The sequence below is a fragment of the Misgurnus anguillicaudatus genome, chromosome 14 (assembly GCF_027580225.2).
Source record: "Misgurnus anguillicaudatus chromosome 14, ASM2758022v2, whole genome shotgun sequence".
Taxonomy (NCBI): Eukaryota; Metazoa; Chordata; class Actinopteri; order Cypriniformes; family Cobitidae; genus Misgurnus; species Misgurnus anguillicaudatus.
The window spans coordinates 28,004,328-28,026,639 of NC_073350.2; the positions used below are offsets into that span (position 1 = coordinate 28,004,328).

Sequence of the window (22,312 nt, forward strand, 5' to 3'; positions counted from 1 at the left end):
GCATAAAAGTGCATTGAGTACACTAACAGCAAAAGAGAGAGACGAAACGAAATATAGACATGTGCTTATATTGACATGCATGCCTTTTCTAGGTCGTACACAATCTCTTCATGCTTATGAGCTTCAGACGATGTCATTGCAGAAGAATGAGATTAAATTGTATTGTATATTTGACTCTACCAAATAACCTGATAATCCATGTTGTTCTTTTATGATTTAAAAATGTTCCCAATTAATACCAAAGAAGACCACATTTTATGCTATAGGCTTATAATAAGGAAATCTGACCTTTTGCACAAACGAATTTGGTTTGAAAACACTTAGGATATAATTTAAAACCTTACTTTCATAACTTTAGTATGTTGAAATCAACTGCTAGATGATATATTTCCTTAAGTTCCAAAAAATTTTGGAAATCAATGACACTACGGACCTTAAACTCTGATCCAAAGTTTCTCAGTATGTTGTTCAGTAAAAATAACAAACCAGACACCCCATTTGTGTTACCACAGTTTTGGTTTATTGTACTTGTAAGACTTCTGTTTGACAGCAACTATGGAATTTATCATTCAAGTGTCCAATAGCATGTCAAATATCCAATCCTTTTTTGGTTCCTGAAATTAAGTGACTTATTGTGGTGCTTATAATAATGGAGTATAGCCGTATCATCATTCATATTAAAACATGGGTGAACAACATTTCTAATTTCACTAAATGTAGGCTACATGTTTATCTGAAACACAGACATCCTAAGCATGTGTTGAATTAAGAGTGCATGTGCTATGGAAGCTGGCATAGATTTTCTGTAGTTTTCAATATAGGCCATTCATAGGCCCTTTTTTTAAATCAATGGCAATGTAATCAAATCTCTAATATGCATAAATGATTTGGCACATAAGTGTAGTTGTTGGAATGGATTTTTGTACCCCTGAATCGGTGCACTTCCTATTAACGTGCATCATGAAAACACTTCTTTAATAAAAACTCCAGTCTTAATCTGCTGGTTTAGCACCTTGTGTAGAGGAATATACAAAACAAAAATTCTGCTAAAGGCCTTTTAGCATTAAAAATACAGACATAAAAACTACATTTGCAAATTTGTCAAAATACACATTCAATACAAATTTTTAGAAATGTTACTGGTGACCTCTGATTTACTGCAATGTTTTTCTGTACCCAGCCCCTCTCCATTGGTGCATCATTGGGTTCAAGCTAATAATATTTTTTTATGCATCCAATGGTCCACTTTGGGTCTCTACCAAGATGTTTCAAAAGCTAAAATGCCATTCAATCCAGTAGTATTTAACCAATCATTTATGTTTTCACAGAAATGCATCACATTTTGAACATAGTATAACATTTGTTCTACTTTTATCATTGTGCTCAACTCAATGACGCACCAATTCCCAACCCTCTACTATGAACCCACCCCTCAGCAGATCCACCGAATCAAGCGCTCAAAAAAGCTGGCTTTGTTCAGCTGGGCAAAATCTTGCCCCCTGAAAATAGCCGTCTGGTCTCCCATTGCAAGCTTCATCAGAACTTCCTTGTCAACGTCGCTGCCCATAGCAATTACGGTGGAAACGGCCTCTGCCTTGCGCATCGCGGCGACGCCCTCATCCAGATTCTCAGCGCTGGTGACCCCATCAGTGATGAAGACGAACGACAGCTCAGCATTTTGCCTAGCCAATCGCGTGGATCCGCTCCTAACAATATTGTTGATGGCGTAGATGATTCCACTCCCAGCATTGGAAGTAGCATCCAGGTACCTCAGACTGGCGAGGCCATCGGAGATAACAGTAATGTTGCTGGAAAGTTTGAAGGCCAGCTGATGATCTCTTTCATCACCGAACTGCAGAAGAGCCACCCTGGCATTGCGTGTATCGTCGTCTCCACGGGCCAGGGTCAGACGGCGGGCGACATTCTCCACGAACTCGCGTGCATAGCGGAAATTCTCCAGACCCATGCGCTCTGAGCCATCCAACATGAAGATGACATCAGTTGGACGCTGGATGCAGTTGGCTACTGCTGGCTCTGTAAAACACAAAAAGAGTGATGTACAGTACTGTACTGTAAATGCAACTCCATGCATGTGGAATCTCTAACATGCGTATTTAAAAACAATATGCATGTCAAACATGCAAACTTATTTTTTATGCTACTGTAGGTATTATCAAAACTAAAATTCTTGTGGAATTTAACTCATCAAACTGAATAAAGTGTGTGAAATACAGTAGTGGCTCTTGACTGCTCTTCCGAGGGGCGCAAGTTCAAAATATGTGTTCGGAGTCTCATGTGTGTTGCTCGTGTTTTCAAACCACGTGCATCACATGTTTCTTCAAAACAAGTGCCTGCTGCACACGGGTCACAACCATTTATGATAAAAGAGAAGCTCACGTTCACAAAATACACGCAAGACACTCCCTAAACACTAAACTCTGATTACGCATCAGATTATGGGAGTATCTGGCAAACGCGAGCGTCCCTCCTCTCACAAACCCTTTAGACGCGCCCGCAGCAGGCACCCACCTCGACAAAACACATGATGCACACAGGTGCACTCGACGCGCAGAACACATATTTTGAAATCACGAACCACACACATGACGGGCTACATACATATTGTGACCAACTTTGCATCGTGCGCCCTCGAAAAAAGAAGTCACCGCCCGCCACTGGTAAAATGTTTGGACTGTTCAAAGGATTAAAAGGGCTTATCATGACAACAACTGCTTAATTTTAGAATAGATAAACCTACAAACAATAAGGATTTGATTGCTAAAGAAGTTTATTTGATACAAATAATTCACATTGTTTCAGCTAAACATTGTCTGCAGTCCAAGAGCTAACACCATTTTCATTGCACCATTCGGATATACAGTGTCACATATAAACATTTTAACTAAATATACATAATTTCGCATTATAAAGAAAAATATACCAATTTTTGACCATTATGGCATTCTTTAGTATTCATACTAAATGTTGAATAGTACACTTTCACTCTAGGAAGCTATTGTCAATGTATACACAGCTAATTCACATTAATATGTATTTTCAGTTAAAATCAACTGCTTAATATAAACATTGCCTGATATAAAAGTCACTGCATATACTGTATGCGGTGCAATATATGTCACATAGATGGTCATGATGAACATAAGAAGCTACAGAAAAGCACAAGTCTATCTTTATATACGATCTATTTTAATTATACATTGTGGACTCTCTAAAGCTTAATGCTGCCTAAAAAGGTAATTAATAACTCAGAGTAATTTAGGATATATAAAGAATTAAACAAAAATGCATAATTTACCCAAATGCCGTGACATTAGCTAAAGCACTTTACCACAGGCTTGCAGATGTTGCACGATAGATTCTAAAAAAATACACTATAGGGGACATCTGATGATCAACAAGGGTAAAACAGCACTAAAACACTTTAAACATCTATGAGAAGCTTTGGAATTCAGTCACAATGTGCAAAGTGCAAAACTGATTTAAATGAATTTGATCATAGCAAGTTTAGTAACTAATGGCATATGTATAGATGCTTTAGAGGAATTGTTCACTTTAAAAAAAAATCTGTTATCATTTATTTGCCCTCATGTCAAAAAAATGTACCTTTAATAGAACACATTGGGGTGGTTTCCTGGACAGGGATTATCTTAAACCAGAACTAGTTAAATTAGAAAATATAACATTTTAACAAACATGCCTTACTAAAAACATTACTTGTGTGCATATTGAGGCAAAACAAAGGGCACTGATGTATTTTAAGATATGTCAGTGCTTGTTTTCAGTTTGGACATTTATTTAGTCTAGGACTAGTCTAATCCCTGTCCGGGAAACTGCAGAATGAGGTGGTGGTTTAGTCCCAGACTAAAATGTATGTTTGAAATGCCTTATCATCTTGCACTGACATGTCACGATGAAACTTTTTTTTGGACTATTGTGGTTTACAAAGATTTATTTGTGAGCGTCATTAGTAAAAAAAAAAAAATGTGCCCTTATAATTTTTAATCAAAAATGCAAATCTCCTCCTCTACTCGAAACAATCTCTTTACTGCAATATCAGTGGCATTGTTTTGTCTCAAGATGCATACCATTAATGTTTTTGTAAACTACCTAAATGTCCTAATATAACAAAGGCCTAGTTCTGGATTCATGTAAACCCTGTCCGCGAAATTGCCCCGATGTTTTAAAAGGCACGTATTATGCAAATGTGTTTGGACATTGGACAAAAAAATCACCCACTCACTTTATTTATCCCCGTTTTAGCAAACCTGTCTTCCAAGACATTAGATTTTGATTCTTTTGTTAACGTGACATCACAATGAAAAGCCCCACACACGGCCACTGACTGTCTGGTTAATTGTACCCATAAGCTTTTCTAAATGTGTTTGTTATATTGTAGCGCTAATGTGGCTATTTGTACTTTGTAACAAATTATAATAAATGCCGAAAATGGTGTTGCTTATTGTTACTTCATGCTAGCTAATGCATTTATTAACGTTAACAAATACAACCTTATTATAAAGTGTTACTGAAAGTTAATTTTACAGCCCCCATATATGAAAAAGGGCAGGATGTTAAATTCTTTTTTTTTCTTTTTTTTACTTTGTGTTTCATGGACAAAAGAAAGTCTAGGTTTGGAACAACTTGAGGGGGATTAAATGACGACAGAATTTTTGTTCAAAGCCTTAATTCTTTTTTTAAACTAGCATTTCAAGTATGATAAACACTTATTCAATCTCCCAGATTACAGAGTCTTCAAACCCTGAGGATTCAAGCAAATCAGCACACGAGAGCATGTTGCACAGGCAAAGTGTTCAAGTTTATAATATAATTTTCTTCCTTTAAAGGGACATTCCACTTTAAAAAAAATATATATAGTAATTTTCCATCTCTCCCAGAGTAGAAACATTTGATTTTTTGGAATCCAATCAGCTGATCTCCGGGTCCGGCGCCACCACCCCCAGCACAGCTCAGCACAACCCACCGAATCCGACTAGACCACCAGCATCGCGCCAAAAAAACAACCAAAGAGTTATGATATTCTTCCCACCCCAAACCTGACTCCTCCGCAGCTACATCGTGCACTGACAGACCGACAGAAAATTAAAAGTTGCGACCCTCCAGGCAGACATGACCAGGAACCACACTCTCACTCTGGCGCAACCATCAAGGACCCCGCCGCTGCAACACGGCCGCAGGAGGCACAATGACATTACGCAGCAGCCGAAAATAGTTCCCTTAGTAACTTTCAATAGCAGCGGACTATTTTCGGCTGCTGCACAACATCACTACGCCGGCCGCAGCCATGCCACAGCAGCAAAGTTCCCGATCACCACGCCAGAATGAGATCACAGCTCCCAGTCAAATATGCCCAGAAAATCACAACCCCCAATCTTCTGTCTTAGTACACGATGTAACTACAGAAGAGCCAAGTTCTAAACAGGAAAAATATCAAAACTCTTTGGCTATACCTTTAGCGCGATGCCAATGGTCCAATCAGACCCAATGCATTGTACCAAGCCATGCCAAAAGTGGCAGCGCCAGAGCCGGAGATCAGCCAAATGGATTCCAAAACGGTAAAAATCTTAATGTTTAACTATAAGGGAGCTGAAAAAAATTAGTATATTTAAAAAAAAGTGGAATGTCCATTTAAAGAAAAAGATTTCCAGCATAGCAGACATTGAGGTCAGAGACAAAGATAGCTATTTCACATTAACTTAGCAAGGAACTGAGAGTAAAGCATAGACGTGCAAGTAGCAATTATTGTTAATCTAGTCAATATGCTCATTATTTTTCATGCTAGATTATTAGTAAATGCGTTAGATCATAACTGTTAACGCAACAACGAACTGATGACGAAATTCATGCGTAGTCCAGCTAGCATTTTACTCAAGAATTAAAAAGCACAACTCTACAGCGAGGCCAAGTGCTTCCTATTTTTACTAACTATCTTTTTTTTAAATGCCCAATATCATGCTTTATTTACTGAGCCCTAACACAAGCCAAGAGCTTTGGTTGGGTCTCCCGTGATGTCAGAATAGAGGACTCTAAACGAGTCAATGAACAGATCGGTCCATTTCTGTTTGTCAGGACCAGAGGCCATCTTGGCTCTCTGGGCTGAGTAAGCCAATGTAGCTATAGCCTTGGTGTAGGCATCTGGGTGTTTGGCCTCTTGTAGATTGTCGATTAAGTTTGCGACACTCGGTACAGTGTTCGGGATGGGACTGTCCTTCCCCTCCTCTGCAAGGGCGATATGTACGGGATACTCATTCCAGGTAGACCCCACATCTGCAAGTGAGTGTTGAAACAATAGTTTAGGGGCCCTCCTAGCAACTGGCTCCGCCTAAAACGATCCTACTGCAATGTTTGGGTGGTACTGAACACTACAGCGATGCCTCGCTTGTCAGACTGGGCAAGTTTATTACATTTTACAAATGTATAACAACACATTACCCTGTGTGTGAAATCCAGGCTAAAGTCTCATGATCTATGCTTGTTTTTTTTAGTCATTGATTTCATTTTAATTGAAATATTTTAACATGACCTTACTCAGTCAACATTAAAGGCGGAGTCCACGATGTTTGAAAAACGCTTTGGGAGACGGGCCGACTACCAAAACACACTTATAGCCAATCAGCAGTAAGGAGCGTGTCTACTAACCGACATCCTTGCCGGGTTGCGTATGTGTGGGGCGGGTCTATCAACAGAAGGTCCAGATTCTATTGGGGTAGGGGCGTGTTTGTTTAGGTGATTTCAAATATCAACATTGGCTTTCAAACATCGTGGACTCCGCCTTTAAATATATCAGGGGGAATATTTTTACAGAATGTTGCATCATTTTATGTAGAAAATTATTTGGGGTTTTTTGGACCTGTTTTGGACATTATTTTATATTAGCCTGTTTGTCCCCTATTCAAACCCTGTGAAAGGCAATTAGAATACAGTTGAGAAGATAAAGGATAAACAAAAGAACATGAAATTTGTCATATACATTTAACTTGTTTTAGTCTTACCAAGTTTGTTAGGTTAAGTATGGACAGATCCGAAAAACAACTTACCAGATTTGCATGGAAGATCAGGGCAAACAATTACAGGATCTAAAACATACAAAATAAAACGTTAAGTTTAAAAGGCGTTTAAAAGGCTTTACAATTCAATAACATTTATTTGTAGCGCTTTCTCACGATGTTTCATTACTTCAAAGTAGAGGAAACAAGAAAGAGGAAAAACAGAAAATTGGGAAAATTATTAAAGGGATCATATGACGTTGCTAAAAAAGAACATTATTTGGTGTAATGCAGTTTAAAACGCGGTTTACGGTTAAAAAAGATAATGTTTCACATGCCGTACACTATTGTTTCTCCTTTATGCCCCGCCTTTGTGAAACACGTCGATTTTTACATCATTCTGAAAAGCGCGGTGTGCTCTGATTGGCCAGCTATCCAGTGTGTTGGCCGAATACCTCAAGCGTATGACGGAAATGTTACGCCCCTTACCGTTCAAGACTTTAAAGGCGCTCTAAGCGAGTCTGTGTGACGTCACTTCTTGTTGACGTTTAAAACAACATGATCTCATGAATTTCCGTGGCATAGTCACGGAATTTTGTGCTCATTTTTCCGTGGCATTCTCACGGATCTCCGAAGCGAAAATGGTAAGAAAATAGGAAAAAACAGTTGAGTAACCAATCCGTGAGAATGCCACAGAAAAAGACAGTCCGTAGCAGGGCCACGGAAAAAATGCAGAGATCCGTGAGAATGCCACGGAAAAATTAACACAAAATTCGTGAGATCAGGTTGTTTAAAGTGTTGTCAAACAAAACGGAGCTTGGCTAACTCCTCCCCTTCCCCTCCCTTCCGTGTTTTCTGAAATAGTCATGGACGTTCCCAACCCCCACTCCCAAATCCTTCTTGCCGTTTATTGGCTGGGACACGTTTGTTATGTTTCGTGGTGCGAGGTTTGACCACTTTGTTTTTGTTGCAGTTTGCGGAGCCTGGGCTGTCTACAGAGACCGCGTTTTTCCAGTGTGTTCAGGGGGCAGGCAACTAGCAGATAGTGAGGAGATGTTTACGGTATGAAACAAAAAAAATTGTATGGCCTAAAACGCATGAATTCGCTTAGAGCACCTTTAAAGGGGACATTTCACAAGACTTTTTTAAGATGAAGTCCCCAAAGTATGTATGTGAAGTTCTAGCTCAAAATACCAATAATTTATTAATTTATTATGATAATTTATTAAAGCATATTAAGCCACTTTGTAGGTGTGAAAAAATGGGCCAGTTTTGGGGTGTGTCCTTTTAAATGCAAATGAGCTGATCTCTGCACTTAATGGCAGGGTCGTGGTTGGATAGTGCAGATTAAGGGGTGGTATTATCTCCTCCTAACATCACAAGGGAAGTCAGATTTCAATGATCTATTTTTTTATATGCTTGCAGAGAATAGTTTAGCAAAACTAAGTTACTGGGTTGATCTTTTCAGTCCTTCCAGAAAAACGCTGAGTTTTTTTTGTGATTGTTGCGGGCAAAAATCCTTGATCTTGCGGCAGGTTTTCTTAAAAAAAATTTGATGGAATATGCCAAATTTATGCAATTTTATGCGATGAAATTGCGGGAATTTGCAAAAATTGTGGAAACTTGCAAAAAACGGCGAGAACTTGCAAAAACTGTTTGCAGCTTTTCAATGATGTTCACTTCAAATAATCACGTCACTTCATAACGTTCCCATGGCAACAGGGGACATGGCTGCGGTTGTGTGAGGTAAATGCAACATTTTTTAACTTTCTGCTAAGATATATGTGATTTTGCTACGAAAATACAAGGATTATGAAATCATGTGCGGAAATCTGAAATTTATGCTGCGAAAGTGCGGCGTATTTGAAAAAATGCGTCCCCTGCATAAATATGTAGACTTTGGCTGATTATGCGTTAAATCATGCGATCGCATAATCGCGTTTTTCTGGAAGGACTGTCTTTTACACTTTTTTTAGGTTGATTTAAGCACTTAAACATGGAAAAAGTCAGATTTTCATGATATGTCCCCTTTAATCTTTGTCCATCTTCTATATACACAAACAGCTTTTAACACTCCGAAGACAAAGGAAAACATAAAAGTGCATCATATGACCCCTTTAAAATTTTAAATAATATAGTATTATTGCACATTTTTTTGTTTTTATGTATAATGTGCTAATTTTATTGCAAATGTTATTGTATATAGATTATAGTCTATTAAAAAAAATCTATAAACATATTTAACTCTTGAGTTTAACATGACTCACCTGGGCAAAGCATAGGCTCAACCTTATCGACGAAATCCTCTGCCACCAGATCAGCGAAACCACTCATGCCCATAATCACTCCATTGTTGCAGGCGATGGACTTCAGGCTTTCGGTGTCATGGTCCTTTTTAAACATGTCCCCAACTCCAATGGCAGTGACATCAACGGTTTTATCTTTCTCGCAGAGGTAACCGAGCAGTTGGTCATCATCGCGGGGGTCGTACCGGCCATCTGTGATAACAACCACGGTGATATTAGCCTTTGCACGACGGCTGTCACGGATCAGGTTTTCGTAGGCGAACTTCAGGGCGGAAGGAGTCCACGTTCCTCCGGCGATCCACTCCAGCTTCTTCACGGCTTCTTTGAAGGCGGGCAGAGAGTCGATCTTGGAGTCATTGAGGTGAATGGCCTGGAATGTGCCATTGTGACTGAACTGAACAACACCGACTCTGATTCCTGAGAAACGTAGCACATGATAGTTACAGAAAGATGGTTGGATAGCCTCTACTTAACTTATTTAAATTGTATTTTTGTCATGGCACTCTTTTTTAAAGATATCATTCACATCTATAGCATGAAGTGGATCATTGAGAATACAATGGTTAGTCTTTTCACCTGTCTCAGAACTGGGATCTTTTGCCATTGAGCCCAGTCTGTTGATGGTGTTGATCACAAAGTTCTTCTCCAGGGTGAAGTTTGTCAGCCCCACACTCTCTGAGCTGTCAATCACAAACACAATATCCAGGGCCCCACATCTCTTTTCACAGTCTGAAACACAACAGACAGCTCTTGTTGAACCAAATCGAACATATTAGAGTAGCAAACCCTTTGATTGGTTACAATAATCTTACCACAGCATCCACAGGTCTCTCTGACATAGTTCATGACATCACATTCCTGAGCAAAACATAAACACAAGTGAAACCCCATTCCTAAAGTAACTGTGTGCAACTAAGCGATTGCAAAATCTTTATCGTAATGCTTACAGTTAGACCAGGATCTCCTTCCGAGCCGGGATCACCCTGTAAAAAAAAGTCTAGGTGAAAACGAATGCTTAAGCTGCACAGGTAACGAACATTAACATTTTCTGGTAATTTTATGTGACTGAATATATATTTACATCTCTTCCTGGACCTCCTTTAAGCCCCCTTCGTCCAGGTTCTCCTGGGGGTCCGGGTTCTCCCTGTAACATGACAGAATCCACATTAGGTGCCTGAAGTGTGCATCTCGTCAACTAGTTGTGTCACTAGGGCCCAGTAAACATAAAAATGTGGCACAAAATTTGCTCACAGGCTCTCCTGGAGTTCCCTTAGTGCCTGCATCACCCTTTGATCCACAATCTCCTCTGCTTCCTCTTGGTCCAGGTGCACCTTTATCACCCCTGTCACCCTGTGAAAAAAAGATTATAACTTTTAACAACTATTTTTGCAATATGTGATGGTCAATATTTAACTTATTACAGTACCGTAGGTCCTCTTGGTCCAGGATAGCTGAATCCAGGTCTGCCAGAATCACCCTAGGATAACAGAAACAAAAGCCTCTCTTTATAAAAGACTAACAAGTTTTTTTATTGAAGTAATATTTTGTCAAATCTTTGTGTGACGTTGTCTGAAGTACCTTTGGTCCTGGGGGGCCGGGGTCACCTCTAGGGCCAGCATCACCTGGGTCACCTTGTGAACCCTTCAGCAGAATAAAAAACTTAGTTTACTTTTGTAGCTGAATAGGATAATGAAAACATAAATCTTGTTAAGATTTGGCACCTAAATTGCATTGCGGATAGGAAATGGTTTGCTACATAAAGTTAATAAAAGGATAGTTCATTGAAAATGTTTAATTCTGTCATCATTTATTTACCCTCATGTTGTTCCAACTTTCTTTTAAAGTAATAAAAAATATATATTTTTTCATTAAAAATGAATAATTTCTTTCTTTTATCCACAAATCTTTATTTTATTTAAATTTCTTTTATTGTTCTGATGTGCACACATGAGAAAATTTTGAAAAATGTCAATAACCAAACAAATCTGGGGCACCATTTACTTCCATAGATCTGCTTGGTTACAAACATTCTTCAAAATATCTTCATTTGCATTTAGCAGAATAAAGAAAAGTTTGGAAAAAATTAGCGTAAGTAAATGATGACAGAATTTTAATTTTTCTGTGAACTATCCATTTAATATCCTATAATCTTGATCAACTATTGATTCATTTTCCACTAAGAAAAAACCTTTATGGTCATTGCAAGTTAATTTGTTCAACATCAGTAGACATAACAGAATGATTTGGAAGCCTGTCCAAACCATAAAAGATCCCATCATACTAAAAACACAGCCAATGTGTACTTAACATTTGACATTTTTTGACAATTTTGATTATGTATTGTTTACATTTCTTCCGGGTTCCCCAGAAGCTCCTGGTGGGCCTCTTGGTCCTGGAAGTCCAGGATCACCCTTAGAAGTTTTGAATACAAGCATTTAGGTCAGTAAATATTTATATTTATTTATTCCACCCTAAAATGTAACAAAAATAGTTAGCATTGTTAGCAATGTCCACAGTCCTGTTTAAAACACTTTGAAAACAGGTTTCGTACCTTAGATCCTTTGTTCCCAACTTCACCTGCAAGACCCCTGGGACCCTCAGAACCTGGCTCACCCTGTCGAATTATAATCAAATTAAATAAATCATCAATACATTAGCTTTATGTATTAAAAACACTACTACAGCATTGTCTTTCCTTATGAAATCTGAGTTTAAAAAGAGAGAGAACGTTATTACAGTAACTCATTTTAATAAAGAAAAAGACCTTTGTAAGTATGAAAAGAAATTTTCAACGACACTGCCCCTCTCTCCTTTCGGCCCGTTCAATCCAGTGCTGCCCTTGGGTCCAAAGTCACCTCGTCTTCCCTAAAAATCATTATAAAATATAACAAGTCTTACACAGGTCATCTTAAGTTAACAGGGGGAAAATGCAATATACTTTAGATATAAAAGCTCCTCACAGGATCGCCTTTAGGTCCAGGTCCCCCAGGTGTCCCCTATAAAACAAAACATGAAACAATCTAAATACTAATAGATCAAAATTTTAGAAATCATAAAGTTTATTTAAATAAATACATACAGCAGTTCCTTTCAGACCAGGAACTCCGGGTGATCCAGGACTTCCTCGTTCTCCCTGTAGGGGGCATCAGAGAGCATATTAAAACATGATTGATAGCAAATATCATTGTAATATCTTCAGCTGTGAATACTTACTTTGGGTCCAGGATCTCCAGGTGGGCCGGCTAGACCTGGTCTTCCTGAACGACCCGGATCACCCTGAGAACAAAGTCAGAAGGCATGACATCTCAAACCAACAATCCGACTAATAGGCAGATTTTCTTTTTTTGTATCAGGTACCTTCTCTCCTGAAGACCCTGGAAGACCGGGTTCTCCAACTTCTCCAGAATAGCCATCAGGACCCTGTTAAAGAAATATTAATTTGTCAGTGACCCTCTATGTTAACACCTATATCCTTTTGATCCAAAAGAAAAACTCACACACCTTGTCACCCGGGTCACCTTTGCAGCCAGGGGCGCCAATCCTTCCAATTTTTCCCTTTTGACATATTGGAATTTCGATTATTATTTCATGAGTCTATACATTTCAAGTGAGTTAAAATATCCAACCATCACTTATAACCAACATAATCAACCTTTTGCCCATCTGTTCCATTCCGGCCAGGACCTCCTGGAACACCCTGATATACAAAAAATAAAAATGTTTCATTCATATTTTTTAAATACATACATTGGGTAAGCTAAGAAAAACACAAATTGAGGAACTTACCACTCTCCCTTGTGCTCCAATTTCTCCCTAAATGTCAGAGAATTGTGTTAAAAAAGATATTGCCATCTTTGATGCATTAAGCATAATTTATGATATTACACATAATTCTCAAAACACTCTTACCTTTTCGCCTTTGAAACCAGGGGCTCCCTAATAAAGAAAAAATAAACATGAATGTAGATAGAGATAATAAAATTGACACTATATTGAATAACTGCACAAGAGGAAAGTTAGACCCCTACCTTTGGTCCAGGATGTCCAATTGGTCCCTCAATACCTGGATCTCCCTGTAAGTTTTCACATTTTGATTTAAAGCAAATTATACTGGCAGGAATGTATATATATTAGATTTGCAATTTCCTTTACTTGTATTTAAAACTACGTTACCAAAATGCATCCTTAAGTTTGTACTTACAGAACGACCTTTTTCACCTTTGAGGCCAGAGTCACCGTTATCACCTTTAGCTCCCTGTAATAATCCAAATTGATGTTAGATGCTAAAAAACATTACTGGCTAGTCATAGACACTTGGTATCGCAAACTTAAAATACTCCTTTCTGTCCTCTGGGTCCCGGTGGACCTGGGGATCCTGGAGTCTCCAAACATTTTGTTGAGTAGCACTATGAAAATTGATTAAAATTGAGTTACTACTTAAAACTATGATGACACAATTCAGAAATTTGTCCTATCTAGACAATTCATAAGCTTAAAAAACATAACTTAAATGTCAAAATAAATAAATTAAGGCAGTTTAGTTGATATGACTCTCACCTCTTGGTAAGCCAGATGAAGCTGTGAAAGAAAAAGATTTTAAAGTTGAATAATTAAAACATTTTTAAGATAACATACATATTTATATGACATATATCTTAATTTACTTATATGTATTGCCATACCATTGCATCGTAAATCCGGTCAATTGTTTCTGTCATTATGTGAGGCCGTCCCCTTGAAAGATCAACTGCTATGTATTTATCCCGATAAAGTCCAGCAGGTGAATTAGCAATCTCCTCAAGCCCCATCTTCTCAAGATTGTTGGATGATGATGCGATGGAGAAAAGTTTAATTGACTTGTCACGCGCGCGCTCCGCCGCCACTTTGATCCCACCGCATGGGTTTCCTGTGACGTGACCATCGGTAATGACCACAGAGAAGCGTGTGGCGTGGGGGTTGGAAGGAAAGCTGACAAGCTGATTGGTCATGTTGGTGATGGCACAGTCAATGTACGTCCCTTTGCCCATGTACTGCCCTTTGCGCAGGACATATTTCAGCTTTGTGATAAAATCATCCTTACTGGTGACTTTACTGATAATTTCATATTCCTGGGAGAAGTGAAGACCTCCCACAGACCAGCTGATATCAACTGCATCTCTGTATTTAAAATTTTGTAGTTTCTCTGCAAATTTGACTGTGAAATCCCTGATACTCTCTACCAGACTTCCAGGTGGGTTCTCCTGCAGAGCTATGGTCTCCGATGTATCAATGACAAAATACAAGTCGATGGGACATTCCTTTATTTCTGAAAAAGAAGAACACGCTATTAAGGGGGTCATGAATTGTTTCTTTATTATATTATTGTTCCCTGAGGTGTAAAAGTTACACTCAAACAGTTTTTAAGCACATTCATGTCACAGACACCCAAACAATCACTTAAGTGAAAAGATACATTTTTTGCCACTAATGAGAGTATTAAAGGGGGGGTTCAATGGTATTTCAAGCATTCTGACTTATTAACACAGTTATAGGGTTGTTTCCTCATGCTAAACGTAGGCAAAGTGTCAAAAAAGCATTTGGGCGTGTTACAGAGTTTTTCTGTGCAAAATGCACTTCGCCAGGGTTCGTACAAGTTTCGGAAAGTTTTTTTTCGATTACAGGTCCAACTGACGTTTCAGGGATTTTCTATACTTATCACTTCTTTATATGGGCACTTCCCCCGGAAAGCCCCGCCTACCTGTCAATCAGCGAGAGACGCTAGAACTTGCAAACATCTTATCACGCCACACAGCTTTGTTTAATTTCAAAACTCAACAATGGCACGAACGAAGAAGTGTGTTTTTGGATGTAAGGAGAAGAAAGACAGCCTTATGAAAACAATGGATATAGTTTATTATCCGGAGTAGCAGCAGAGTTTTGCTTGTGTGTTTGATGCGCTGGATTTTCCAAACCGGGTCATGAGTTGCATGTGCTAAATAGCCGCGTACGTATTATATAAATGACACGAACATGTAGTGAATCATAAGTTATAAGTGTTGTATAGTGTTGTATGACTCGTACTCGCTCCTCCCGCGGTAGTAACTCCTCCTTCTTTATTTTTTCGTACGTTATCGGAAAGATTCGGTAAAGCTAATCTTTCTTTTATAAATCTGATTAAACTAAAGACTATTTGGAGATATAAAGGATGTCATACTACTCTATAGGTACTCCAGATTAACATCAGAAATGCAGAAACAGCATGTGTTACGTGAGCTTTAAATGAATTTATTTAAACCTTTAATTGTCATTTTGAAGCTTGAAGGTTATGGTTTTATCACAGCTAGGAATAGCGCAATGTTTGGTTGACATTACAATCTAAATAGGCACTCCTTCAGAAGCCTGTGGGCGGGGCCAATAATGTGATGATGTATCAACACTATTCCTACGCCCCATGACGCTTTGCGCAAATTATGGGGGCGATTTCCAGCGCGTACTGCCACTGAACCGGAACCAGCGTTTTCAATGATGATACGGTCATAATTTCATGTATGAGCCAGTGTGAGGATGAAATTAAGAAGTGACCTGATACATCACATGAAGATATATTCAATCGTTACATGTGGGTCCTCGGGGGTGACGGGTCTTCAATGTGCAAATATAAAAGCACAGAGACATACCAGTATCCTTACAGCGGGACAGTCAGTCGAGTGTTTAATACATGGAATATACAGAGACTTTTTGTTTTTAACCTTTTTCAGGTGATGGTTTAAAATGTCACAACTGTCCCTCTGGTATGAGTTTTTTTTTAAATGGCGATTTTTAATTGACTTTTATGTATAAAAGCTTAACGCGATCCGACAGCAGCAGTAACTTATGCTTCTCATTCAACACATTGTAAGTTATTTAAACAAACCATAAAAACATATTAAACTACTATTACATGTTTTCAGTATTGTTTTTGTTTTATGGAAATATTATTATGCGGTAGATAAGACATGAGCTTATGAAATTGTTTGCCTATTTAAAAAAAAAAAAAATTAAAACATAACAAAAGTATGCGCAAACACATCACGAACTATTATAAATATTAACTAATAAGCAGTTTATGTCGTATATATTCTGTACTATAATCACATTGTTGTAATAATATATAATTGCACAATAAATAAAGCAGCTAAATCAGCATATTTTTATCAGCATAATATCTTGTTTTTTAATAATTATTGTATTTATTGTTCACTGTCAGTTTCTATGAAAGGTTTTACTGAATGGATGTGTTTATACAGTTAATAGATGCACGTGCGCCACATACACATTCAGTTCTTGTGTGTGTATTATGGTTAAAATAATTTTTTTTAGAAATTTACTGCATTTTATCAGCTATTATGGCAACCCCTAACTGCACAAATTATACCGGTCTTCCTGGATTTCATAATAAGCATTAAAATGCCAGTCAAAACGGCAGACTCGTATCCCTTACAATGTAGTGGCTCACCGGAAGTTTTACCCATATTAGCTCAAAGATGGCGGCGCCCGCATTTACGTCAAGAATAAGGTAGGGTGTATTAAAGGGATAGTTCACCCACAAATAAAAGTTTTGTCATCATTAACTCACTCTCATGTTGTTACAAACCTGTATAAATTTCATTGTTTTGATAAACACAAAGGAAGATATTTCGAGAAATGTTTGTAACCAAACCGTTCGTGGACCCCATTTACTTCAGTAGTATTTTGTCCTACTATAGTGAGGGTCCATGGGGTCCACGAACGGTTTAGTTACAAACATTTTTTTTAAATATCTTCCTTTGTGTTCATCAAAACAACGAAACATATACAGGTTTGTAACAGCATGAGGCTGAGTAAATGATAAAATAATTTTTGGGTGAACTATCCCTTTAATTAAGACCTTTTATACAACTGACAATAGAGAAATTTAATTCCTTATGTCATCACTCATTTCTTATTATTAGACCAAATATTTTTCATAAACAAATTAAAAGAATATTTAATCAATATTAACCATTAACCCATTTCACTCCTGTAACTGAAAGTAAATCTTGATTAAAAAAGTAGGATACGATTGTATTGTATTGTATTCCAAACTTCTTCTGTATGTTGTTATTATATTTAAAATAATATTTTTTTTTTGTTTATACATTCATACATATTTTCATTGAATGAACATTAACTCACGTGTGCATGGCGAGGACTGAGTCTGGCCCTGTGGCACACTCACAAGAACCACAAGGAGGACCAATATTCCCAACATCCTCATTCTCCTTCCTAAAGAGAGACATAAACAGGATGTGATGACCGCGCTGATCTTTCATAAAAGACAACATGCTCAGACTGTTTGTTGAACATCTGTCATCTTTAAGTAGAGAAAAACAATAAACAGACAGTAAACAGACTCCAAAGTAAAAACACATTTTCAGAGATAATGGCTGTTAAAATGGGGATTGTAGCCTATGGATTAACAATAAAGCACTTTGCAGCATAATGCCTTTGTTTAACTAAATCTATCCAATGCATAATTATATATCAGCAAACCATAAAATTCCTGCTAGGTGTCAATGTTAATTTCTAACAATATTTAGTTCAACAGGGACATAGATTGTAATTGAATTTGGGTCTGAAATAAATACAATGCTTAAAAAGTAAAAGCAGCTTTGGATTTTTGAAATGGATATCAGGATATGCATGTGCTCCTTAGACATGTCTAAGGTAACCTATACCAATATTGTGCCTGAAAGAGATTGTGAAAACTTCGTACCATGTTTTTTACTCTGGTAAAGTCAAATAATTAAAAAAATATATATATTTTTTGGAGGCTTTGGATAAAAGCGTCAAAAGCATTACAGAGAAAGACAGTGAAACACTGAAACACGAATGAAACTTACATTGGTAAAGCTTGTCTTTGAAAGACAGAAATATTACAAGCCAGCAAAACTGAGAACCTAAAATGGGCGTGGCTTAGTGTCCCAGAAGTTATTTCTAATTGGTCAGCAGATAAAAAGCTTTTGATATAATTGGTAGGCCTATTGCTAAGTTGGATTTCCATCTGAATGTCTAATTCTTGTAATAATTATATTTACGTGGTTAAATGTTATGTTGTAGTAAATATTTTTTTTAATAAAATAAAATAAAATGAAATAAAATAAAATAAAATAAAATAAAATAAAATAAAATTAAATAAAATTAAATAAAATTAAATAAAATTAAATAAAATTAAATAAAATTAAATAAAATTAAATATATAGGCAAAATTACACTTATCTTTTATTATCGTAGATAAAAAGCTTTTGATATAATTGGTAGGCCTATAGACCCCTTCAAAGTTTGTAAACATTGAATGACTATCGGGTGCGCGCGCAGCATGGGGTCAAACTGTTCATACCATCCAGGCTTTATAATGTAATCTAACAGGGCTGAAAAATTATGACTTACCTCAAATGAAGTGAACACAACAAACACAAGCCTCTTTGATATTTGCATTGTTCCAGTCTGCACGTTAATTGCTTGCAGCTGCAGATGTTGTATTTTTTTGTTTTTGAGATTCTGCATGAATCGCGAAAACTTAACGAAAGACCTGGTGCGATTTTCACAACCCACGACGTAAGTAGGCATTTTTGACGATACCGAATAATACGCAACTCTATCTGCTGTAATGGCTTTTCTGACCCTGACATGCGCAGTGGAAACTGCCTGTGACGTGAACCGTGAAGGGGTCTATTGCTAAGTTGGATTTCCATCTGAATGTCTAATTCTTGTAATAATTATATTTACGTGGTTAAATGTTATGTTGTAGTAAAGAATTTTTAAAATAAAATAAAATAAAATAAAATAAAATAAAATAAAATAAAATAAAATAAAATATATAGGCAAAATTACACTTATCTTTTATTATCGTTGTTAAGGGGACATTTCACAAGACTTTTATAAGATATAAAATAAATCTTTGGTGTCCCCAGAGTACGTATGTGAACTTCTAGCTCAAAATATCATATAAATAATTTATTATAGCATGTTATAATTCACATTTTGTAGGTGTGAGCGAAAATTTTGGGTGTGTCCTTTTAAATGCAAATGAGCTGATCTCTGTACTAAATGGCGGTGCCGTGGTTGGATAGTGCAGATTAAGTGGCGGTATTACCCTTCTGACATCACAGGTGGAGCCAAATTTCAATGACCTATTTTTTCACATGCAGAGAATGGTTTACCAAAACTAAGTTACTTGGTTGATCTTTTTCACATTTTCTATGTTGATAGAAGCACTGGGGACCCAATTATAGCTCTTACACATGGGAAAAGTCTGATTTTCATGATATGTCCCATTAAAATGCTAATTGAGGATTGGACTTTTTTGACAGGAACAGATATTATTGTAACTTGTAACATTAAGTTTTATAAGCAAATATTATCTGTGGAGGTCAATGTTAATTTATTGTTTCCGAAAATGTGGAGGTCAGTTAGGCTACTATAAAACAACTGATGTAAGTTCAGCAGTTCACCTGTCCAGTCCTAAATTATAAGCAGAATGATCTCAGCAAGGCCTTTTCTTTTTTGAACCCAAAATAAAGTCATTCAATCTATTCACAACATAAGCCTATGAACTATTAAAGACATCACTGGAGAAATGTAGCCAATAACTTACAACTTACTCCTTAACTTACATCCTAAAGTACAGGTGATACTACGACATGCACTGTCAAGTATTGCGTAAATGCATAATTTGCAAACAATCCACGAGCAAATGTATCCATTTATTATATACAGAAATTTATATCTAATGTAGGCTATAAGGTCTGTTTTACTTTTTTGTATACCGATCACCATAACTACAGGTATACCAGGGCCTATTTTGATTATACAAAATAAATGCAATTTTAAATATGCTTTATATCACATCATCCAAAATGAGTTTTATAGCCAATAGAAATAACAGCCGCGCGCAAAGATAATCTATTCAGTAAAATGATCTATACATTAAATTACACGATTGGATACATTAATAAAATTAATAATAACAAAAATACAAACGAGTTATATGCTTGTGACTCGATTTCATAAATCGATACATTGTTGTTTATTATTTTGATTAATTGTATTTACAATTCTAAAAAGTTATTTTCTTATTTTCATCAAATATACGCAGCAGATGCAATTGAACATTATCGTTCACAAACGAAAACCGTGCTACAAAGTTACAGCTTAGTTTCGAATTCCTAAGCATTTCCAGATCCTGATCCTGCGCTCTTCTGATACACAGCAAAAGTAAATCAAGTCTCCTTCCCTCCCAAAATCACAAAATCTTCAGACTGCTGGTGTACTGGTTTATATGTTGGGTTATCAAACATACATTCCGAATGATTTGAAGCAGAAATCAGAATTAGGTCCAAATTGCAGTAAATGTTTCGGGAGAAGCCAAGCTGCAGAAGTTTCCTCTGCGCCTCTCCCAATGTGAACAGAAGTCCGGTCCCTCCTTCATCAGGATTACAGCAGAGCCTCTTCAACTTCAGCATCTTCTAGTATCCTTACCATCCACATGGCGGCGCTGTGCATCCACACTGATGGACTCCCCCAAGCCCCCCTCACTAGTTCAGACGGCTGTTTGATGATAAGGGGGGTGGTGTGTGATAGAAACACACACATGTTCCGAAAGCCTGCAGCTTTTATTAAATTTACCCATTTTGTATTGTGAAAAGTGTGCACTGAATTAATGCAGGAACTCTCATGTGCCCATTGTTTGGTGGTAGTGCATAATGAATTGCAGATGGCATAAACATCTGCCAGTAAATACCACACAGCTCCATTTCAAAGACAACTTTTTTGTTGCACAGAGAAAAGAAAAACTGATCATGCATGAAACAATGTAAAGTGAACGCAATTTTAATCAGCTTGAATTGATGCTAGTGAGAGACAGAGTATCTGTGGCCGCCCTTAGTCATATAAGTTATTTATAAGTTATTTCCAGTTGTGAATGTGTAACAGAGCGTTTGCCAGTCCAGTTTGACGAAGGTAATTCACGGCTGAGTCATATTTACCAAAAGATGTCCACTAGCATAAACACACATTCATATTCCAAGCGTATTTGCGCGCCTGGAAAACTCATGTTTTACTTTCTTCTGCCAAAGCTTTAAGCCTACACACACGCACATGCATGCACACACACACATGCACACACACCTGTACTATGTGAGCATGTGAAACTATAAACAACTATAAAACATCAGTACTGATCCTATGCAAGAGCATGCAGTCACATAACCGCATAAACATTTTTAATCACCTTCTGCCAGCTATGCCATGGGTTCTGTACTGCTAAAGGGTAAAGGACATAGATTAGGGATTTTTTTCATGTGTTTAACAGAGAGGGAGAGAGAGAGACAGACAAAGATAGGGAGCGAGCAAGATAGTGAGAAGCTGGCTGAATAAGGCAGTGAGAGAGAAAGAGAGAGAGAGGGACGAGGAGGACAGAAGATATCTTTCACATCCTTTCCAAAGCATTTTATACCACATGCACAAAAATCCCCATGAAACAGGGTTACGTAAGACAGGAAACTCGTTATATTCCAAATTCAGGAGGAAAAATGTCACATGCATAATGCATATGCTGTACTGACCCTCTTTTATACATCAAATGGGTTATAATATTTTAAATATTATACAAGAAAAAAAATCTTGATGGTAATATTACACATAAGCACTTATTGTATTCATTCAGTGTAATAGCTGTTGTGATGGAAAAAGCTTTGGAAAAGTGAAAAGAGTTTACAGGTTTACAGTCTCAGGTTAAGTGAAATAAACAGGGCAATGATTTCAAATGTTAATTAGGCTATTAAGCAAAATTTATGTAAGTGAAATGTGGTTTGGCTGGCTGTTCTGCTATTTGTTAACAAATCTGCAGCTCAACGTTAATAGGCACACACACTATAGTTACTAACACCCAAAAAACAACAATTCCCAGCTGGGCTTTTTCCACTTTATTTTTAAACACTTTGT

The 22,312-nt window shown here is 37.3% G+C and overlaps 1 protein-coding gene across 2 annotated transcripts; it reads right to left on the reverse strand.

Moving 5' to 3' along the window:
• Window positions 1-497: 497 nt before the first annotated feature.
• On the reverse strand, window positions 498-20,797 carry col6a2 (collagen, type VI, alpha 2). Of its 2 annotated transcripts, none has more exons than XM_073876180.1 (28): window positions 20,595-20,797; window positions 17,504-17,585; window positions 14,014-14,654; window positions 13,889-13,909; window positions 13,668-13,737; window positions 13,533-13,582; window positions 13,360-13,404; window positions 13,241-13,267; window positions 13,118-13,144; window positions 12,984-13,028; window positions 12,833-12,886; window positions 12,689-12,751; window positions 12,545-12,607; window positions 12,411-12,464; window positions 12,292-12,327; window positions 12,132-12,196; window positions 11,883-11,943; window positions 11,680-11,742; window positions 10,910-10,972; window positions 10,758-10,808; window positions 10,583-10,681; window positions 10,413-10,475; window positions 10,279-10,314; window positions 10,144-10,189; window positions 9,908-10,060; window positions 9,293-9,748; window positions 7,077-7,115; window positions 498-2,034 (listed from the first exon to the last, which is right to left on the reverse strand). In XM_073876180.1, exons 2-28 carry the CDS (start codon window positions 17,583-17,585, stop codon window positions 1,433-1,435), a joined length of 3,075 nt encoding a protein of 1,024 aa, XP_073732281.1. In that variant the 5' UTR covers window positions 20,595-20,797; the 3' UTR covers window positions 498-1,432. The 2 variants fall into 2 exon arrangements, with proteins under 2 accessions (XP_073732281.1, XP_073732282.1); XM_073876181.1 differs by having other exon boundaries at window positions 14,014-14,636; window positions 20,595-20,796.
• Window positions 20,798-22,312: the final 1,515 nt, after the last annotated feature.

Coding starts and splice junctions, on each gene's coding strand:
- col6a2 (XM_073876180.1), bottom strand. CDS start 17,585: ATGAGGATGTTGGGAATATTGGTCCTCCTTGTGGTTCTTGTGAGTGTG. Junction 13,738..13,888: donor TTCATCTGGCTTACCAAGAG/GTGAGAGTCATA, acceptor CAATTTTCATAG/TGCTACTCAACAAAATGTTT. Junction 10,315..10,412: donor AAGGAGGTCCAGGAAGAGAT/GTAAATATATAT, acceptor TTTTTTTTACAG/GGTGATCCCGGCTCGGAAGG.